Here is a 22,603-nt window from a genome sequence, read left to right as displayed (position 1 = left end):
TTGCCCGTAAGCCGAGCTCGCCCGTAGCCGGGTGCGGTGAGTGCTTGGGGGCTGCTCGGCCTATCCTTTGGTCAGGCTCAGCCCCGGCAACTCACCAGGGCCGGGCCCAGTTCATATAGAAAGGCCAGTCGGCAAGTGTCACTTTGCCAAAGTGCCACTTATCAAAGGGACACTTTGGGCAACGTTGGTGCAGGTGTGTAAGAGTGGCTATATGAATCCATTGTGGGGGTCGCCCTTTCCAATAAGTGTCACGTAACAGCAATGGGACCAGGGACTCTATATGAACTGGACCCAGGGTGCTCGCCAAGAAGACCGATGTCTCCATCCTATGACCCTTCCGGCTCTGAAATGCTCTTGTCAGACCGAAAGGGCATAACCCAAGAAAACAAACTGTAGAGTCTTCATGCAGCGTACTTCTGTATTCAGCGGCGATGGCGACAGTGTCACAGTCACAGCCCGACTCCCCGTCCGGCCGAGCCCACCCCAGCGTCTGGCACGGTCGGTCACGTGACCGGCCGGTCATGCGACCGGTCGCGGCCAATTGGGCCGCGCCCTCGACGGGTCAACTAGGGTTACATGCACCACATCACCTCCCTTCAAAAAAAAAAAAACACGCTTATAACCTCACTGTACACCTCACGGAACGCGACAAAACCAGACACTCTGGAAAAAGTCAGGAGAATTCCGCACACGACCGGATCTCCGAGGCGACGGCGCCGATGTTTGCGCACCCGGAACGTCCGGTCCGCCACTGGTCTCCGACGGCCCCCGGCGCGCACCGGCGGGCGCCGCCCGCTCAGGGGAATGCACCACAGTTTTTGGATTCGACGACTGCGACTGCGAACCCGTGGCAGCACTCGGGACTGGCGGCGGCTGCAGCTCCTCAACCGGCGGCCCAGCAGTCGAACGACGCGTGGCCATGTCGTTCTCGGCGGCGGCCAGCGCGGCGCCTTGAGAGACGGTCCCAGCAGTCGGTCGAGGGACGCCGCCACGGGAGATCTCGACATCAGTGGGCAGCATCGTTACAGCCGGTGTGGTAGTGCATGCCGCACCAGCCGGTTGACCTGCCGAAGGAACATAGCTCAGAAGCTGGTCCGCATGTCTGCGCCACGTCCTGCCGTCATCAAGGCGAACAACGAAGGACACTGGTCCGTCAGCACCAACGATTGTACCAGGTAGCCAAACGCTTCCAGAGCCATAGTTCCGTGCGAGCACGCGGTCGGTTACAGAGAAGAGTCTATGCCTCGCCGAACGATCATGATGGCTCTTCTGAGCGAACTGAGCCTCGGCCACTGACCTGTTCAAATCGGGATACATACGATCGAGTCGTGTCTTCAGCTTGCGTCCCAGCATCAGCTCGGCAGGCGTTACAGTCGTTGTAGAGTGAGGCGTCGTTCTCTGCCGCAGGAGCCACTTGGACAACGCCAGCTCCCAGCCGTCTCCTGCGTCTCTCTGCAACACGAGTTTCACTTCCTTAACCACGCGCTCGGCCAATCCATTGCCCTGGCTATGTCGGGGCTCGATCGTGCGGTGGGAGACCCGGTTGCCGGCCAAGAAGCGCTGAAACTCATCAGACGTAAAGGTGGTAGCATTGTCGGAGACTAACATATCTGGCAGTCCCCACCTTGCAAACACACGGCGGAGACAAGCGATAACGGGAGCAGAGGCGGTGGACGGCAGAATCTCCGCCTCCACCCACTTGGAATGGACGTCGACCATGCAGAACACATACTTGCCGCGTACCGGTTCGGCGAAGTCGCAGTGGATCCGGGACCACGGTCTAGATGGCCAGGCCCATGGATGCAGCTCGGCGTGCGGCGGCTTGGGTCGACTCTGCTGGCAAGGCGAACAGTTTTGCACAACCCGCTCGATCTGCGCGTCGATACCAGGCCACCATACAATCGATCTGGCTAACGACTTCATACGCCGCATCCCGGGGTGACTCACGTGGAGTTCACGCAGAACGGTCTCCCTACTTGACTGGGGTACCACCACCCTGTGACCCCACAGAAGCACTCCCGCTGTCTGAGTAAGCTCGTCCCTCCTTCTGATAAACGGTTTGAAGTCATCTGGTGCCTCGGACGGCCAGTCTGCGAACTGCACCCACCTCAGGACTTTGGACAGCACCGGATCTCGACTGGTCTGCAGCGCGATCGCCTTGGAATCCAGCCAGTCTGCACCTGCGAGGAGAACCAGCTCTTCAGCATCATGAGGCACATCATCAACCAGCAGCACCAGCTCTTCCATCTGTGCGCCGACTTCTGTGGGAACAGGTAAGCGACTCAGTGCATCTGCGTTACCCATCTGGCCTGTAGGGCGGAACCGTATGGTGTAGTTGTAACACGACAGTTTAAGCGCCCACCTGCGAATCCGCGCGGCAGTCATCTCTGGCAGTCCTTCATGTTCACCGAACAACTTCACTAAGGGCTTGTGGTCAGTAACCAGAGCGAACGGTCGAGGTACGCCACACAAATAATTGTGGAACTTTGTGACTCCAAAGATTATGGCCAGTCCTTCGCGCTCTATCTGGGCGTATCTAGACTCAGATAGTGACAGCCGTCGAGATGCGAAAGCGATGGGCATCTCTCTCCCTGCGTCATCGATCTGAGACAGCACAGCGCCCACACCAACGCTAGAAGCGTCACAAGTCAAAACGAGCTGCTTGGTGTTGTCATAGTGGACAAGCAACGTATTTGCTGCCAACTTTTCCTTGACCTTGTTGAAGCTGTCTCTCTCCTTTGAGCCCCAGCGCCACACAGCATTCTTCCCTAGGAGGTCATAGAGGGGTGCCGAAATAGAAGCTCTGTCAGGAACAAATCGCGAGTAATAAGATATGAGACCCAGGAAGGTCTTCAGCTCCGATACTGTCTTGGGCTCGGGGACAGCCAAGATAGCCTTTACCTTGGAGGCGTTCGTGCGGACTCCGCTTGCGCTGATGAGGTGTCCCAGGTGGTTGACCTGACTCTGGAAGAGCAGACACTTCTCCTCCCTGACACGGAGACCGGCGTCTTGAAGACGTTGACAAACGACGTCGAGCAGCTTCCAGTGCTGCTCCCGGGTCTCACTGCTGAGCAGAACATCATCGAGGAAGACGACGACTCCAGGGATGCCCGCCAACAGCTTCTCCATCTCGCGCTGGAAGACACCACTGGCCACGTTCACGCCGAACGGTATCCTGGAATATCTGAGAAGCCCACGAGACGTGTTGATGGTGAGTATCTCGCGTGACTCTTCATGGACGACCAACTGATTGTATGCCTGCGCTAGGTCGAGTTTGGAAAATATATTTTTCCCACTCAAGGAAGACAACATGTCCTCCGTCTTGGGCAGAGGGTAACGGTCCATGCGCACAGCAGTGTTAGCGGTTAGCTTGAAATTTGCGCAGACTCTGATCTTGCCATCAGGCCAAATCACAGGTACAATAGGGGCTGCCCAGCGACTGTCTTTCACTGGTACTAAAACCCCACTAGCGATATCAGCATCTAACTGCTCCTCTACCTTTGCCTTGTATGCATACGGAATCGAACGGGCCTTGCAAAACTTGGGCCTCACAGATTGGTCAATATCAAGGTGAACACGCACCCCCTTAAGCTCACCCAACCGTGGAAGGAACAGATCGGGGTACTTGCGTTTGATCATGTCCGTGGCCGGCTGTGACGTTGGAGAGCGTAGAGCGTGTACTTCAGACCAGTTGATCCTCATCAGGTGCAGCCAGTTGCGGCCCATGAGGCTCGGACCAGAGCCCTTGACCACGATCACGGGAAGATCCCTGTGCACAGAACCGTTGTACGATACATCAGTGGTGAACTGACCCAACACAGGAATGACATCACCTGAGTACGCCTTCAAGGTAGTAGAGCACGGTGTCAACTTGGGCCGACTGTTCAACCTGAGGTAAGTATGCTCGTCAATGATGGTGACCCCCGCGCCCGTATCCAACTCCATATCCACCCGCTGACCATGCATCTCGACGGGACACCAGATGGGCGGCACACTCACCCCAGTGCGTCTTACCATGTAGACGGGGTCAGAGCTGGAGAGATTATCCAGCTGCAGCGTTTCCGGTGACGCAGCAGGATCATCTTCAGCCAGTCGGTTGGTGCGCTCGTCTCTGCCTCGCGTACAGCAGCGCGACAGATGACCGATGGCACCGCAGGAATGGCACCGGTAGTCCTTGAAGCGGCACGTACCGCCGTGTCTGGAACCGCACCGCCAGCACGGCCGGCCGCCGTCCCGCGGCGCCGCAGCGCGCTGTCCGCCGCTGCCCCGCGGCGCTGCGGCGCGCTGCCCGTTGTCTGGGCCGGAGGCGCGCCGCCCGCCATCGGGCGGTGCCCGTCCGCCAGAGCTCGCGCCGGCACGGCTCGACCCGAACGGCGGCGGGCCCTCGGGCGGTCCGCGGGTGACCCTGAAAGCAGCAGCTCCGTCCGTGTGGATCAGCTGCGACTCACGTCTGACCGTCTCAGACGCCCTGGCATGCTGCAAAGCGATATCCAACGTCAGGTTATCCTTGCACAACAGCTCATTCTGGCACTTGCTGTCGCTCATCCCACACACGACTTGATCACGTAAAGCAGTCTGCAAGTACGGGCCGAAATCACAATTGACCGCGATCTTCTTGAGCTCAGCAACAAAATCCATGACACTCTCCCCTGGTGCCTGAGTACGTTTGAAAAACTTGTAACGTTCAGCGATCTCGATGTTTGACGGTTTGTAATGTGCACTCAAAAGATCTACGAGCTCATCATATGTACAATCTTCTACGGTTCTTGGGATGATCAAATCCTTCAGTTTACTGTACGCTACAGTACCAATGCATGTTAAAAACACAGACTTCTTTTTATCTCCCAATATCTCATTGCTGACACAAAAATGGTCAAACAGTTCCCGGTAAGTGTCAAACCGGTCGATCGATGGATCGAATGTACTTATCGAACCGATGACCATGTTGCCGAGTTCAGTCCTCTCCCGTTTCCTTGCTTCGTGACTTCGTTCTGAAAAATCCTCGTCGCCAGTGTAGAGTCTTCATGCAGCGTACTTCTGTATTCAGCGGCGATGGCGACAGTGTCACAGTCACAGCCCGACTCCCCGTCCGGCCGAGCCCACCCCAGCGTCTGGCACGGGCGGTCACGTGACCGGCCGGTCACGCGACCGGTCGCGGCCAATCGGGCCGCGCCCTCGACGGGTCAGCTAGGGTTACATGCACCACACAAACCTAATTCGTTAGCTGGCTGCGTGGTGTAGTGGTTAGCGCACTAACCTTGCGTTCGAATGACACGGGGTTCGAATCCCGTCGCCGGCTGATGCTTTTGGCGTGTTGTCCCAGTAAACATGCCGACGTCGGCGACTGGGGGGCTCGAATCCCGCCGCCGGTTGATATTTTTGGCGCGTTGTCCCAATAAACATGCCGACGTCGGCCCCGTCGGTCCAACGACAAACGATCTCGTCAACCTCGGCAAACGATCTCGGCCCGACGTCGGCTCGACGTCGGCTGGACTTCGGGTGGACGTCGGAACATGCGGGCATATCCGACGTCCAGCCGATGTCGGGCCGAGGTTGAACCGACGTTGGGCCGACGTCGGGCCGAGGCTCGGCGCGACGTCGGGCCGACGTCGTCATGTTTACTGGGGTGTCACATATTAGATATGTAGGTACTTCATTGCATGGTTGGTGAAAGTGTTGAGCACAACTCTTTCTTATGGTACAAGAAGTGCCATAATTCAAAATCTGAGTTGTCAAAGTATAATAGAAATTCCATTTTTCAGAGTATTTTTTTCCTCTTTCTGTGTTTCTGCCAGATCAAGATGTTGGTTGTGTCAAACGCAGGGCCATGAAAGAAAAGTCTGGAACATTGTTAAAGCTTTATGGGATGCACACAAACACTTGCATGCAATATTTGCATTGAAAGAGTTGTGAGATCAGCATGCTGAATGTGTTTTTTTTTTTTGTTTTTGTCTGCTCTGTACAGGAGCTCATTTTATGTTAAATAAAATGTAATGGCACTGAACAAATATGAAAATAGCCACCTGTCCTTTTTGTAGTAACTATTCACCATTCAATACTGTTTTGTGTTTCATTTATTCCCCAGAGATCTTTCACAATAGTGATAGTTTTCTTCTCTGCCGGGTCAATGAACCAGGTAGATGTGTCCACTCCAACCAGTGCAGATCCACCTTTGTGTACAGTTGTACACATTTCAGTGTGATGAGTAGACCTTTGATAGCTGTTCCACCAACCCGCCTTTAGATGGCGCGCGCGTCTCCCAGCAGGCAGCAGAGGCGACATCTACTGTCGGCTCAGCCGGTGTGGAGGGTGTACCGAGTGTCATTACCAATATACATACCTATAAACACGCCATTGCAGTGGCCTCACTCGAGGTGGGCTGGACCCAAGAGGATGGATGACTCGGGCTAAAACGATGACGCGGGTCGTGGGCCCAGCAGCACAACAGGTGGCGTTCAAAATGAACAAAGTCCCTATGTTTTCAGTTGGGTCGGAGAAGTGGATCTCATTCAAGCGGTACACAACAAGCCAGTTTCATGAAACATGAGTCTTCCTGGACGATGAGGCACCAGCTGAACCGCAAACGGCCGGCGCACCAGCTCTGTCCCCGGGGCCGGCGCCCCGGCAAGCAGCACCAGCTCCAAGGCCGGCGCTCGGGCCAGCCCCGTCTCCGGAGCGGTCGGTGCCGGCATCACCAGTGTCCACAAGGAGCAGCCGTGCCCAGTCGAAACGCTCGCAGCACTTCAAAGTGTACAACAGGTGGCTAAACCGTTGAATGATGCCGACCTGACTTTCGGTCAGTGTGTAAAAGCGGTTCGAAAAAAAAGCCATCGCTCCCGGAACTTCCGCTCACTGGCGCGCGACGTCTCCTCCGTCGGCTCCGGCAGGTACACTGCACCGCGAACGTTCACGATCACGCAACAGATGTACACCAACGCGCGCGTGGTGGACTCCGCGAGCCGGTAGCTCGGCGCCAGAGCGGAAAATTCAGCCCCCGACGTCAGATAGTGGAGTGTAATCGCCAGCCGCAGCGGTGCGCTCACCGGCTGGAGGAAGGTGGTGGTCGAGCGGGTGATCTGGCCCTCGATCTGTGCTAGTAGGAGGCTGAAGGCTCCCTAGCTCAGTCGGAAATACTGAACTTGTGTCGCTGGGGGTCGTTGAGCCGAAGCTCCTGCTCTCGGTTGGCGTGCTCGCCCAGCTCGTCTCGGCGCTGTAGCACGTCGCTGACCCCATGCGCCGGACCAAGGGTCTGCGTCTCTCCTGCACCCTTTGGAGTGCCAGCTTGAAGTACAGTATCGCGATGGCTAGTTGAAGTGTGTACGGGTTGCTTGGTGGCTCAGCATGCAGATAACCAAATCTTTTGGTCCCAGAGCATCAATACAATGCACATTAATTTTGCTAAGTTTGGTTGATCGCTTGCGATATGCTCAGACCATTTAGACCTCAATAGTCGGTGTACTTTGCTCAATGTTTGTTTTTAACAGCCAATTTGTTTTCATTATCAGGCAAGCTACCTACTCAAACTGCAATTAACCCTCGCCCGCACATGTCATTTTCCCATCCTAGAACGCACATGGGGGGGGGGTGGTTGCCACCCCCCCCCCGCGCCATTTCGTTCCTGTTGGAGATAGAGCTTAGCAGTAAAGACCAAAAAGATTCTTTGGGAAGAGACGAATCCAATGATACCCAGTTTTACCTTCTCAGGTCAGTCATTGACCTTCCAGGTCAGGTCAAACTAAAAAATGTTGCTGTTTTGGGTCACCGTTGGATATCAAGTGCGCTGCTTATCAAATACCGATGACGATGCCGTTTTCTGGTGCCAAGCCAGCTAGAACCTCTTTGTCACACTATCCGACCAGAATTTTGCTGCTGAGATCATTTCAGGTCAAGTTAGGTCAAGGTCAATTATATGTGTTTGTATGTCTGTGTGTGTCTGTGTGTATACTGATGTGTGCAACGATTGTTTTTGGGTCCATATCACATGAAATCATGATCTGAGAAGCTTTTACCAAAAATGCAGTCAAAAAACTTCACAAAAAGTAAATTCAGCTTGCCTAAAACGCAATTATCTTAGATGACCTAGGTTGACCTTGACCCTGACCTTGACCCCTGGACATCGTCGAACAACATGTTCCATGATAGGTGGGAGGTAAGACTGGCAAAAAAGGCCGAAATCAGGGTGTCAAAAGCTCACAAGGCCCATGGCAAACGCAAGATGTTGAGAATTGGCCATTTGGGTCATGACATGACCTGAAAAACAAGGTCATATCTCCGAAACCAAAAATCACAGAAACTTGAAATTTTCAGTGGACATCAAGAAAGGATAGACGAGCAGCTATACGAAAAATCAGCCTTCTAGCTCTAAAAATGTTGAGTGCAGAGCAGAAAGACTGCCTGGGGGGTGGCAACCACCCCCCCCCCCATGTGCGGGCGAGGGTTAACCTATAATTTTGTTTCTTTTTTGAACGATGCACCAAATAACTATATGAAGCTGGATTCTATTTGGTCTTTTCCAATATTCATTATAAAACATTCATTACTTGCGCTCTTGGAATTCGGTTACAACAGTTTAGGCGATATTTCAACGACGATATTTCTGCTCTAAGCGATTCGGCCATTCGGCCGATATAGACACTTGCGCGAGAAAATCGCCGCTGTAACGACCGAATGAACCGGCCGAATGGATAGTGTGCGGTGGCCTTCAGTCATATACTAATGGCGTTTACGGCATGTCTGTATCTTTATTCTGTGATTTCATATGATTTTTTGAACATATGCCGTTTTTGGTCGAAAACTCAGAAATCATGACGTCACTAAAACCTTGATATCTCAAAATTTTTCCAACTTGTATATTTGAAACTTTGTCACAATAAACTTCAATCAATTCCCTACAATTATTTATGCTATACCCTGGCGAAAAAAGTGGGGGCGTTTAACACCCCCCCCCCCCCCCGAGCAACTCGCGGGTTAACACCGGTGTCGCTGCGCTGAGCGGTGGCCGTCCCGTTTGTTGGATTCTACAGCAGGCTGGCGGAAAGCGTTACCTGCCGCCCGTCCACCGCCCGCGGGCCGGACCGAGCGGTCCCGCTGACGCTACATGACCTGAGCCCGGCGCGATATGGGACAAGCAGACGTGGGTTCGGCTCAGCGGAGGCAGCGCCCACTGGTGTTGGGGACTTTTTTAATAGACCTACTGTACAGGGTGTCCCATAAGTTCCTTCTCACCTATATTTTTCTTTTAGAGGCTCTCTTATTTAAAGGGACTATCCCACCTTCTAAAATGTTTTTAATACCAGTTAAATTGTGCCCGACTTTATAGATTGGATGACCAGGAACACGGTTCTGGCATTTATTTTTCATTAAACATCTTAGGCTTCCCATATTCCAAACACAAACTTTCAAACATGTGACGTCACAGCCCAAAATTACCTCCTTCCCCAGGCCACATTACTGTCATAAAGCTGATTCTTTTTACTCTGTAGGCACCACAACAAAGTTCAGACCAAGTTTTGAGCGATTTTTCAACAAACAAACCCATTTAAATCAGAATGACTAAACGAGGTGACGTCACACTAACGGTCGCTCCATGTTGAAGATAGGGCCTTGCACAAGGCCCATTTTCAAATGAAGGGAACGAATTTCTTCAACACCAAGAGGCCGCGGGGGTTGCAACCTAGATAGATAGTGGTTTCTGAACCTCGCCGCAAACTTGGCTATCTCAACTCAAACCCCATGTTAAAGGTGGGATAGTCCCTTTAAGGCCACGCCTAATTTATTTTGTAACTGAGCTTTTGGGGTTGCCATGGCAACTATGAATATGCTCTACGGTAACTAATTCGTCTAGACAAAATATCTTTTGCTAGAGTTCACTTCCTGTGGAGACGGCTTACGCCGCAAAATAGAGGTCTCCGATACGGGTTCGTCTCGGTATTAAGTCCGCACGTGGGCCATTCGCGACGGTTGAGGGTGATTGAGACCAGACATGTGCATGGATCCGAGAGCTGGATCTATGATCTCAGTGGATCTCTCGACAAAATAGAGGGGTTGGATCTATGATCCGAGTGGATCTCTCGACAAAATTCCGGGTTTGGATCTATGATCCAAATGGATCTCTCGACAAAATTTAGGGGTCGGATCTATGATCTCTGTGGATCCAGCGGGCAACAATTTGTGGAGGACCTATGATCTGTATGGATCTCACGACAACATGTAGGCAATGAAACCCTTATCCCACATAATGTACACCTTACTGTGTAATACAATTGAGAATTGTCACTTGTGGACCTTGTGGTCACTTAAGACCAGTTGTAATCATTAGGTAGCATCATTAAATTTGAATTTAAATCAACAACATTTGTAGGTACTACATTTACAATAAACCAAGAACATGCACATTGCTACTTTTTGTGACCAATTGTAACTTTTTCATGACAGCACTGATGACAATCTTATCAACAAGCCACAGCCACTTTAATTCAATGAACAAACAGTACAGACAGATGCAGTGGCAGCGGGGCACTGCAGACTTGCCAGTAGGGCTGTTAAAATGCCAAAATATATGGGGCCACGGTGCCCTGGTGCCACCCCCCCCTCCGTTCCGCCGCCTATGGACAGATGTTAGGAAATCAAACCTGGAAGCCAAATAGGTCAGTTTTGCTAAAAATAATCCAGCAATCCACTTCTACCAGGTATGAAAACCCAATCCAGAATGTTCGTATGAGCTATTGGTATGTGCAACACAATTTCGATTTTGTAAGAACAGCAGGGGCATTCCACGATAGATCGTACCAGGCCCGTCACCCTCATCTCTCAGATTTTAATGAAAATGTCCTAGGGGTAATCATAGGCCCCAAAGACGCCTGGCAAAATATCAGACTTCTCAGATCAAAACTTTTTGAGTTATATCGCATTACATTTTTTTAACTTCGGTTTGTAACGGTGAGTTTGATGGCCTATAACTCAAGAACGGGTTAAGCTACCAACAAACAGTAAACAACACTGAGCTTGCGATGAATCAAAAATTAATATTACCATTTAAAAATTCCAAAGAAAAATTTTCATTGTTGAGCAAAAACCTTAATCTTTTTTCATTTGCCTCTAATGACCTTTGGGACCAAAATTTTTCAAATTTTTATTTTTTCAAAATAAACTTCATGTCATTGCAAATCGACATGCAAAAAATTAGAAAGGTGTTCTTTCTATAAAATCCTCATTTTCCCGCAAACAAAATTGGTTTCGGAGGGGTTCATACGACCCCAGCACGCCGTTTCACTTCTAATAGAGCCTCGCGAGCCTCGCGAAAGCCTCGCGGAAGAAACGAGCGTGTGTGCCGCAACAAGTCGCAGCGATTGGTACCCGATTTTAAGGTCTCAATTTAACCGGTAGCGTCTGAGGTCAGGTCAAGTGACTGAAGTTACGGGTTCGGTTTTTAGTAAATAACTTCGCAAAAAATGGCCGCAGAGCCGCGATTTTGGAATCATTGTGTTCGCCTAGCTCAGGTGCATCGAATGGTATACTTCTTGCTAGGGTGAGGTCAACTTAAGTAGTTGACCTCGGATCAAGGTCAGGTCAGAGCCCCTCAGGTCACGAAGCTGGGCAAAGGGTATCATATGGCATATTATTCGATTCGAAAGGTCTTCCCGAGTCCATTGGTGGCTTTCCCGACTCTCTAGCTCCATTTGATCGGGAGTTATTGACGAAAAACTCGTACGACTCTAGTGACGTCATAAATGACGTCACGCAAGGTTACCAATGCAAAAGAAAAGCATTGGACTTTGCAAGAAGTGCATGAAATCACGATACCATGTACGTGGGATAGTTTTAGATCATTTTCGGCGTCAAAATAACAGTTTTTATATTTCCCCATTGACTTATAACAGTGATGTCACGTGACCGACCTGATATCACGTAACCTTAAAAATTCCCAGATATACAAGTTGTGAGACCTCTGGAGGACACCATGTATGCGTCCTGTAACTTTCATCTCGGACAGCTATGGTCGTTGGCGTCCAAAACAATGTCAGAACCAAACAGCCTTTTTCACCCTCGCGCTTATAGGAAAGAGGGTTGGATGAGCCCTCTTTTCACTTTTTCAGATGACTCAGACTTCAATTGAAATTTCAGTAACCCGTGATGTCACTAGGCAGCTTTACCACGCCATTTGTAAGCTCCCCTCCCGAAATCACTATTCGAAACCGTTATCGTGACGTAAAACTAGATGCCGGCAGCGCTCGTGCGTTGCCTTGGGCCAGAATTGGAGGATCCATAGCCCACGATCCATAGCCCCCCGCACGCGCAGCTTGCACCCCTCGGATATTATCTCGCCGGAATGTCGTGATCAAATGTATTCTTCTTATGACCTGCAAGTTTTGAACCAGTTAGAGCTGCGTTTACCTTGCAGGCGTGGCAACGTACGAAGGGGTGCAATCGGCTTGCACGTGCATAGCTCATGCACCACAGAGTTTAGCTCAACCAAATGTGCATTATTTTGGAGGCCTTGCCTGGGACTACCATTGAACCGATTTTGAGGTTGATAGCTTAAAATTTCTTTGAGCCATAGGACCTCACGTCAAAACGGTTTTCCGACCCCAGCACGTGCAGCCTGCACCCCTCGCAGACGGTGACCCCCTGGAAACTGGTTCAAGGTGTTACCGATGTGTCCCGCCAGTATGGCTTTGCCCATGACCTCGGGTTGACCTGTAGCCTTGACAAAAAATTTCGTGTCACCGAAACTTTGAAGCGGAATAGCATGTGCCACGAAGCACCGAGCGAACCGAGGCCAGCACCAAAAGTTTACCTCGCCGGAGACGAATCAAACGGTCCCACTTTCGTCCCGATCGGTCCACCCATTTTGACTCCAGGTCCAAAAAAGCTTGGACAAACTCACTCACATACTCACATACTCACATACTCACTGACAAACAGGTTCAGCCGAACTTTTTTTCAGCGACCCACCAATGGGAATTTCCGGATGCAAAAGCATGCTATCGCATGCTTTTGATCCTCCAATTCTGGATAAATACATTTATAGAAAGAACACCTTCCTAATTTTTTTGCATATTTGTTAACATTGAGCCAAATATTTTTTTAAAGAAATAAAAATTCAAAAAAATTTGGTCCCAAAGTCCAAAAAATACAAATGAAAGAAAACACGATATGTCATATATCAAAAATAGCGTATTTTTCGAAATTTCAAAAATACATATTAATCTCTGTTTCATTGCAAGTTCAATGTTATATAACATTTGGCATTTGAATAATCCGTCTTGAGTTACAGCCCGCCAAACTTAGCGCTGCAAAGCAAGATCCAAAAAATGTTATACACCATAACTCAAAATATACTTATCTGATAAGCCTGAAACTGTTACAGGTGGATTCAGACCCTCTGATTACCCAAGAGACCAATTTTCGTCAAATTCTGAGAGATGAGGGTGTCAAATTGGAAAAAAGTGGTACGATCTATCGTGGAATGCCCAAGCAACCAACCTCTAATACTTTCCTAATAAAATTCCAAGTTCAAAAAATGGCACCAACTTCTTCAGATTACCTACTTTTGGCATCGTGCCACGTGTGGTGCCATGCTGTGCTGTCGGTATATAGGGCCTTGGTGCTGTCGTTATGAGAGAGCCTCCCAAAAAAAGACAAATGAAATTCACAGCTCACGTGTTAGTAATACAGGGTGTCCCATAAGTTCGTTCTCACATTTTATTTGCATGTGAAACAGAGTACTTTGCGTTTTGATATATTTATGACCCCTCAATGTGCTCCCCATTTAATAGGCAAACACATGAACACATGCTGCGGCATGCCAACCGGCATGTTTGGCTGCATAGCAGGCTTAAAGTTAACCCAGACTGACTTGACATGCGCCGTGAGCTCCTCGAGGCTGGAACAGCGCTACGCTTCGACGAGCCTAAATTTCAGCATAACCAACAATTTTTTATGAAATTTTGATCCGATGAGGTGCCTGGCATGTGGTCTTGCCACAAACGCCTGTCACAGTCTCCTTCCACCGCTTTTAAGCTTTGCTTGGCCTGTGCACTGATGCACTGTCTTGCCTGAAGATGGGCCTACGACCTCTCGGATGCCATTTTCTCCTCTATAAATGTGTTCATACTCGCGGTTCGAGTTCAGCTTGAGGGCTGAAACTCCTCCTAGATTTTCTTGGAAAAGCATTATGCTTCCCAAAGCTGTTTCTGGGACACCAATCGCAACCTGGTCAGCGTCTGGACGCCTATAACCCCACAATACCGTGATCTTGGCCTTTCGCATAGGAACATAACGGGACGAAACGGAGGCCTCCTCCTTCGCCCTTATGGGGTTGTTTTCGGGTTTGGACGGGTGTTTCATCTCGAACGTGGACTAGTTAGTCCAGATGACCTGGTTGATGTCCTCAGCCCTTTAGTTTTTTTTAGCCTCAGGCATAACGAAACTCATGTTTGGCCATTTTAAGACGTTTTTGACTGTTTTGAGCCCTCCGGTAAGCAAAGCTTAACCCGGCAGTTGCTGGGGTATTTCGCCACCCACCGTTTGCTGGGGGGGGGGGCGTTAAACGCCCCCAGCCGATAAATCGAGAACCAATAGGCGCAGCGAAACGCACGAGGCGGCAAACGAAAGAGCGCGACGAGACGCTTCAGATGAGTACTTAAAAGTTGAATTTTGAGGTCACAGGTCAGGTCAAGGTCAGGTCAAACACCGGAAATCGGGCTTTCAGTAGCATGGACTTCAGGACTTCGCAATGGGCGCCTCTCGTCATAAACTCTGTCAAAACGGTGCGCAATCCATCATATAAAGCTTACAAGAGTGTCAGCTCCATGTAGGGGTCAGTCAAGCATAGGTCAGGGTCAAGGTCAGGTCAACCGGGTAGGCACATATCCCCGAAAATCAAAACTGATATTCGCAGCCTGTGACACATGTTTTATGGGTAATTTGGAGCGTAGAACACGATGGTGACATTATTTTTCTCATATGTGTACGAGTTTGGCTCAAAAAGTTCAATTTAAGAAATTCATGTATCATGGTCGTGAGGTAGTCACGAGAAATTGCCAAGATTCAGTTCAAGATTTTGGAAAATGCGGAACAATAATCAATAATCGAAGATAGCCATTAGATTGCTCATGGTATTGGCAGTCTAATGGCGTTTACGGCATGTCTGTATATCTATTCTGTGATTTTATATGATTTTTTGAGCATATGCCGTTTTTGGTCGAAAACTCAGAAATCATGACGTCACTAAAATCTCGATATCTCAAAAATTTTCCGACCGATTTTTTTTGAAACTTTGTCACAATAAACTTCAATCAATTCCCTACAGGTACCCAATATTTGGCGCGCCTGCGGCGCGCCGTTTTTATGCCATGACCCGGCGAAAAAAGTGGGGGCGTTTAACGCCCCCCCCCAGCAACTCGCGGGTTAAGTCACCTTGAGTTATGTACCCCGTAAGAACAATTTTAGACAGCTGGTAATCCATCCTGAAAAGTCTGCTTACCAACTTTCTAACCCTTTGACCTTTTTGATGGCCACTTTGGCGCCACACAGTTTTGGCCACATGGCTCACTCCTGAGAGCTGACAAAAAAGGGGATAAACTTGCAATGATTGACTCCCGACAAATCATCGGTGTCACTTGCTGACTGTGCGTCCAGTTAGCGATGGACATTGTCTACAGACTGGTAGGCCTCAATCACCCTCAATCGTCGCGAATGGTCACGTGCTGACTAAATACCGAGACGTACCCGTATTGGAGACCTCTATGTTGCGGCGTTAGCCGTCTGTGTAGGAAACGGGCTCTCTAGCAAAAACTATTTTGTCTACAGGAATTAGTTACTGTGGAGCATATTTCTTCCAGCCATGGCAACCACGTAAGCTCAGTAACGAACCAATTTCAGCGTGTCTTTAAGCAAGAGAGCCTAAAAACGTAAAATTTAGGTGAGAACGAACTTATGGGACACCCTGTATTGTTTTATTACGTCATTATCGTTTGACCAATGAAAAATCTTAATTTGACTAAAACCGTAATGATTCCAAAAGGTTCCCCGTTATATTTAGGATGGTTATAGGCCCTTCAGACTAATGACGTAAGATATTGTGATATTTTTGAAAAGTGAATAAAATAAAGATGCAAGGCGCACTTGTAGCACTCGCGTAACATTAGCACTAATGGATTGTCGCACATTTGATATACACCCGGCTCAGGGCCATGCAATACCGTTTCAGCTTACGCTTTCGTCATTAAATTCAACGCTAAAAAGATGATATTCACAAACAACCGTGAACCGTATCGTAAAATTATGTGAAACAGAAAAAATGAACATTCTTTTGAAAAAGACTCCAGACTTTTGAATTTCCAGTTTGATTTTTTATTTATTTTCATTATACTCGAAGGTAGAACACTTAGCTCATTCGTTATTTGAAATGACGTCACGAGTTCTATTTAGATACTGAATAATCATTTTACGGTATTTATCCAAGGCCATTACAATTGATATTTCGCTTCCCATGGCTTCCGCAGGCTGTTGAATATTTTTATACTTTTGTTTATATCTCAGTTTATTTTATCAAACATTTCTTTCAATAGATTGAAATACCTTTACCTAGCCAAGCCACATGTGTCAGTATCATCTTTTATTGTTTATCAATCAATTGTGTTAGCTGGAAACTGGAAAGCCTCATGGTTGTCTAATGCAAGATTGTCTAATCATTATGTAGATTCTAACATGAATTGTGATGTGGTAGGTACAGTCACCAGCACTTGCTACTAATCACCTCGTTTTTGCTCAGTAGTTTGAAGACCGATCAATTTTCAGTCGTGCAAGATACGTCAAACGATCCGTTTGGTCCTCTGATTTTCGAATATCTAACTTGTTTTTGTATATTCGAAGCATTTTGGGATGGGGAGCCAAAAAACTCTTTTCTGCCCTAAATTGTGCCCCAAGAAGTCGTAGAACCTAGCCCCGCCTCTGATCCACAGACCACTACTATGCATTTCAGACCCCATGAGACCCTGTTTTTCGGCGATAATTTCTTCAATTTTTTGTCCAATTAGCTTAAAATTTTGGCAGACGATGTTTCAGCTCAAGCGCCAATTTTTGTCAATATGGTCTCTTAACAAAATATCAAAATTTAGAGCACTTGTCGTTGGCTCGTAATGTTAATCAGTTTTTGCACCTGGATAGAGGCTCGCTCGCTACCGCACCGGATTGGATAGGAGCGCTGGCCAATCACGTTACGCCGTGATCAACTTGACTCCGCCCACTGGCCGTGACCGCGATGGGTCTATGCCGCTTCAGTCGGTGTCAGCACCACGGAGAGGTCGGAGCGGGACCACATACTGGAGACAAGTGAAGCTGGCAAAGTTGTTTCGGGACGAAAGCCAAAAAATTATCCGTTCGAGGGCATTTGCTGTCCTCTTTTCCTTATTTTGGTATTTAAACGTCGAAGATCAGAATCAAGGTAGGATCTATTGGAACGGAACCGGCCGTAGAAGGAAAGATAGATGAACTCTTGGACTCTGAACATCTATTTAAGCCGGAGTTGCACCTGGGGAATTCCACGATAGATCGTACCACTTGTTTCCCATTTGACACCCTCATCTCTCGGAATTTGACGAAAATTGGTCTCAGGGGTAATCAGGGGCTCTGAATCCACCTGTAACAATTTCAGGCTTATCAGATAAGTATTTTTGAGTTATGTTGTATAACATTTTTTGGATCTTGCTTTGCAGCGCTAAGTTTGGCGGGCTGTAACTCTAAGACGGATTATTCAAATGCCAAATGTTATATAACATTGAACTTGCAATGGAACAGAGATTAATATGTATTTTTGAAATTTCGAAAAATACGAAATTTTTCGAAATTTTTGATATATGACATATCGAGTTTTCTTTCATTTGTATTTTTTGGACTTTGGGACCAATTTTTTTTGAATTTTTATTTCTTTAAATTAATATTTGGCTCATTGTTAAGAAGTATGCAAAAAATTAGGAAGGTGTTCTTTCTATAAATGTGTTTATTTTACGTCACGATAACGGTTTCGAATAGTGATTTCGGGAGGGGAGCTTACAAATGTCGTGGTAAAGCTGCCTAGTGACATCACGGGTTACTGAAATTTCAATTTAAGTCTGAGTCATCTGAAAAAAAGTGAAAAGAGGGTTCATCCAACCCTCTTTCCTATAAGCGCGAGGGTGAAAAAGGCTGTTTGGTTCTGACATTGTTTTGGACGCCAATGACCATAGCTGTCCGAGATGAAAGTTACAGGACGCATACATGGTGTCCTCCAGAGGTCTCACAACTTGTATATCTGGGAAATTTTCAAGGTTACATGAGGTCAGGTCGGTCACGTGACATCACTGTTATAAATCAATGGGGAAATATAAAAACTGTTATTTTGGCGCCGAGAATGATCTAAAACTATCCCACGTACATGGTATCGTGATTTCATGCACTCCTTGCAAAGTCCAATGCTTTACTTTTGCATTGTTAACCTTGCGTGACGTCATTTATGACGTCACTAGGGTCGTACGAGTTTTTCGTCAATAACTCCCGATCAAATGGAGCTAGAGAGTCGCGAAAGCCACCAATGGACTCGGGAAGACCTTCCGAATCGAATGATATGCCATATGATACCCTTTGCCCAGCTTCGTGACCTGAGGGGCTCTGACCTGACCTTGACCCGAGGTCAACTACTTAAGTTGACCTCACCTTAGCAAAAAGTATACCATTCGATGCACCTGAGCTAGGCGAACACAATGATGCCAAAATCGCGGCTCTGTGGCCATTTTTTGCGAAGTTATTTACTAAAAACCGAACCCGTAACTTCAGTCACGTGACCTGACCTCAGACGCTACCGGTTAACCTGAGACCTTAAAATCGGGTACTAATCGCTGCGACTTGTAACGGCACACACGCTCGTTTTTTCCGCGAGGCTCTAGCTCTATTAAAAGCGAAACGGCGTGCTGGGGTCGTATCAACCCCTCCGAAACCCATTTTGTTTGCGGGAAAATGAGGAACTTATAGAAAGAACACCTTTCTAATTTTTTGCATGTCGATTTGCAATGACATGAAGTTTATTTTGAAAAAAATAAAAATGTGAAAAATTTTGGTCCTAAAAGTCATTAGAAGCAATTGAAAAAAGATTAAGGTTTTTGCTCAACAATGAAATTTTTTCTTTGGAATTTTTAAATAGTAATATTAATTTTTGATTCATCGCAAGCTTAGTGTTGTTTACTTTTTGTTGGTTGCTTAACCCGTTCTTGAGTTATAAGGCCATCAAACTCACCGTTACATACCGAAGTTAAAAAAATGTAATGCAATATAACTCAAAAAGTTTTGATCTGAGAAGTCTGATATTTTGCCAGGCGTCTTTGGGGCCTATGATTACCCCTAGGACCGATTTTCATTAAAATCTGAGAGATGAGGGTGACGGGCCTGGTACAGTCGTGTACAGGTTGATGGTCCCCTACTCTTTATCCACCGGGTTCCTATGGCTCAGCATTGGCAGCAGCCGCCTGGTACCGGTAGGCTGTGCCGCATGACCCGAGAGTGAAGCGGCACAGTCTACCCAAGCCGTTTGACATCGGCTCGGGTCGTCGGGTGGAGCGCTTTGTAGACCAGCTGTCGCGTCAGACCAGCGCGGGGGAGGGGCTCGTCAGTCGTCTCGGTGGTTGGCGTGGGCTGGCGAGTGGTGTGGGGCGTGTTGGTGGACCGTGGGGGCTGGGCGGGTGTGTGTGGTCACTTGCTGCATTGCACATTTTGCGTCGCTTAACAATTGCATTCCTGTTTCTGCTAAGCACAATGCACGGAAGCCGAATGTAAGCCGTATGCAATGTAAGCCGAAGCGGTTGGGAGTGCAAAATTCGTCTCTCTTGATTCCGGTATATTATAACCCAAACGCTCACTCCAGAATGCCTTGAGCATCGAGTACCGACATCAACATGTCTAACGCTCTCCGCGTCCTGAAACGTATTACAATGCCATTAACAAAAATCCCGTAATAGGAGCGCGAACCAAATTGACTAAAGCACACAAACTCATTACAGAAGTGAACATAACAAATATCCGCAAATCAGTCAAAATGATAAACTCACCGTTCAGCAGACGCACAGCACAAACAAGCACAACGCCTTTCGCTGGCGCTCCGATCAGTTTGACCCGTCTGACGGCGCCGGCTGATCGGCCGAGCGCCGGCCGGCCCTCAGGCTACGTGGCCGCGCTCTCATTGGCTGACCACTAGAGCCGCAGAATACCGACGGTAACAAACACAGTACCTACACTCTTCCCCCTTAACTGAAAAAACAACAGAACAAAAGCACATAACAAAACGGGCAAAAACTAAGCATAACATCAATCAAGTTGAGCATTACAAACAGGTCACAATTCACACATCCAGGTGGTCGACGTAGAAAGAGACGCGTTTCCATGTGGTGGAAACATGGCAACATCGGAGTCTGCGCGCTAGACACCTCAGTCGTCTGTCACAATCCATTTCAGCCTTCACCAGCCCGGGTCAAGAACTTTATCTGACCGTGTCCGTGCACAACGATTTACATGTTACAAAACATCACACACTCTACAGATCGGCATGAAATCTAACACAGTAAATATCACCTATCGTCGTACCCTAACCGGTCAGGCGGAACACCTTTGGTTCGCCTGTCCGATCGTCTCGGAACGGCATCGGCCTGCCCATCGCTCTCCTGAGCGACGGAACTCTCGCCGTCATCAGTCCCCAGACCAGGCTCCTGTTGCACTCTCTGACCAGGGGACTCACTCAGTGAACTGAACGGCACAACGGGCGTGAAACTCAACGCGAACGGATTGAGTAATGAAATGACTGGAGCTCGAGACTCGGGGATTACACTGGTAGGATCAGCTGGCTCATCAAAACGGCCATTCCACTGAGGTCCACCCGCCACCCCCTTTGAGTTACAACTCCCACATTCCATCCCTCGGGGAGACACACGCGCCTGGGTCCCAGATGAGAGATCAGCCGCAGAGCCCTGGCTAATCCGGGGCTTTAGTCTATTGTGGTGCACGAGGAGAGTCGACTTGGCACCCTCTAATCTAACACGGTAGTTCAGTTCTCCCACCTTATCCACTACAACTGCAGGCTTCCAAGGCCTGAGAAACTTATAGTAAGCTCCCTTAGGAACCACACCCTTATGAAGATACACTGCATCACCAGGGGAAAAATTAAAATCGTTGATTTTCTTCTCGTACAATGCTTTGTTTTTCTGGTGACTTAACCTAGAGTTTTCTAAAGCTACGCGATGCAAACACTTCAAACTGGACCTCAGCTCATCGAGATACTCTGAGATGCCTCGAGTGCGGCCACGCAGAGGAGCGTCGAGCTCCATCTGAGCAGGAAGACGTGGCTCCCTCCCAAACAGAACACAGTACGGTGATACACCTAGTGAGCGGTGGACCTGAGCTCGCAGGCCCAGTAGCAGCAGTGGAAGATTCTTGTCCCACTCTGAATGCTCGTGCTCTTCGAGAAACTTCGCGAACATGTTTATCAAAGTACGATTAGTGCGCTCGACAATGGAATTGGACATCGGATGAAAAGCTGTCGTGGTCGACCGATTGATACCCAACAGCTCACATGTCTTTCTCATGATCTCACCAGTGAAATTCGCGCCACGATCGGAGTGGATTCTTCTCGGACACCCAAAACGTGACACAAATTCACGAACAAAAACAGAAGCAACCTCAGCAGCCTCCTGCGTCCTCAGTGGATAGGCCTCTACCCACCGTGAGAAGTGGTCAACCACAACAAGAAGGTGGCGATGCCCACTTGGGGTCTCTGGTAAAGACGACAGAATGTCTAAACCGACTATGTCGAGCGGCTCAGAGGCTGCAAGCTCTCCCAGCGAAGCTCTGGGCGCCGGAACTGGAATGTTCCGCGAACCGCATTGAGGACACTTCTTACAGAACGACTCTATCTCTGACAGCATCCGAGGCCACCAGAACCTGAGCTTGACCTGTTGGTACAGTTTGTCAGAGGCGAAATGGCCACCAGTCGGTCCGGTGTGAAGAGAAGCCAACACACTGCAAATGAGAGAGCGCGGTAGAACAATCTGTAACTGGTCGGTGTCAAACGGCCTTCGCTTGTACACTCGGTACAGTACACCATTCAGTAGTCGCAGGCGGTACCATTGCGAGAGAAACCGAGCTGCTGTTGCCGAAAGTTCCTTCTTTTTCGGCTTTCGACCGGCCGACAGATGCCTGCTGATCACAGACAGATCTGCATCTTGGTCCTGCTCATCTCTGAGATAGCTGACTGACCAGTCAGAACAGGACACACGAAACACATCGGGAGAAGCCTCGTCCGTCTGACAGGACTTGTCAGTGACATCCAGGGGTCGGCGACTGAGCGCGTCAGGCACGACATGCTCAGCGCCAGGACGATGCTCGATTGTGAATTGAAACTGAGCGAGAATTTCATACCAACGAGCCAAGACACCCGTCGGATTTTTGAAGTTTAACAACCAACGGAGGCTGGCGTGATCGGTTCGAATGATGAACCTGCGACCAAGTAAGTATGGGGCAAACTTGTCAACAAAGAAAACAACAGCAAACATCTCACGTTTTGTGACGCTGTAATTCGACT

General features: G+C 48.7%; 1 protein-coding gene across 1 annotated transcript; it reads right to left on the bottom strand.

Moving 5' to 3' along the window:
- Positions 1-398: 398 nt before the first annotated feature.
- On the bottom strand, positions 399-4,235 carry LOC122385547 (uncharacterized protein K02A2.6-like). The gene is made up of 4 exons (XM_043373893.1): positions 4,015-4,235; positions 1,744-3,769; positions 1,320-1,452; positions 399-1,064 (listed from the first exon to the last, which is right to left on the bottom strand). The coding sequence occupies exons 1-4, from the start codon at positions 4,080-4,082 to the stop codon at positions 637-639; spliced, it is 2,655 nt and encodes an 884-aa protein (XP_043229828.1). The 5' UTR covers positions 4,083-4,235; the 3' UTR covers positions 399-636.
- Positions 4,236-22,603: the final 18,368 nt, after the last annotated feature.

Source organism: Amphibalanus amphitrite, unplaced genomic scaffold, assembly GCF_019059575.1.
Source record: "Amphibalanus amphitrite isolate SeventyFive unplaced genomic scaffold, NRLGWU_Aamphi_draft 000222F_arrow, whole genome shotgun sequence".
Taxonomy (NCBI): Eukaryota; Metazoa; Arthropoda; class Thecostraca; order Balanomorpha; family Balanidae; genus Amphibalanus; species Amphibalanus amphitrite.
Note: the sequence above shows the minus strand (reverse complement) of the source record. Positions and strands in the feature narration are given on the sequence as shown.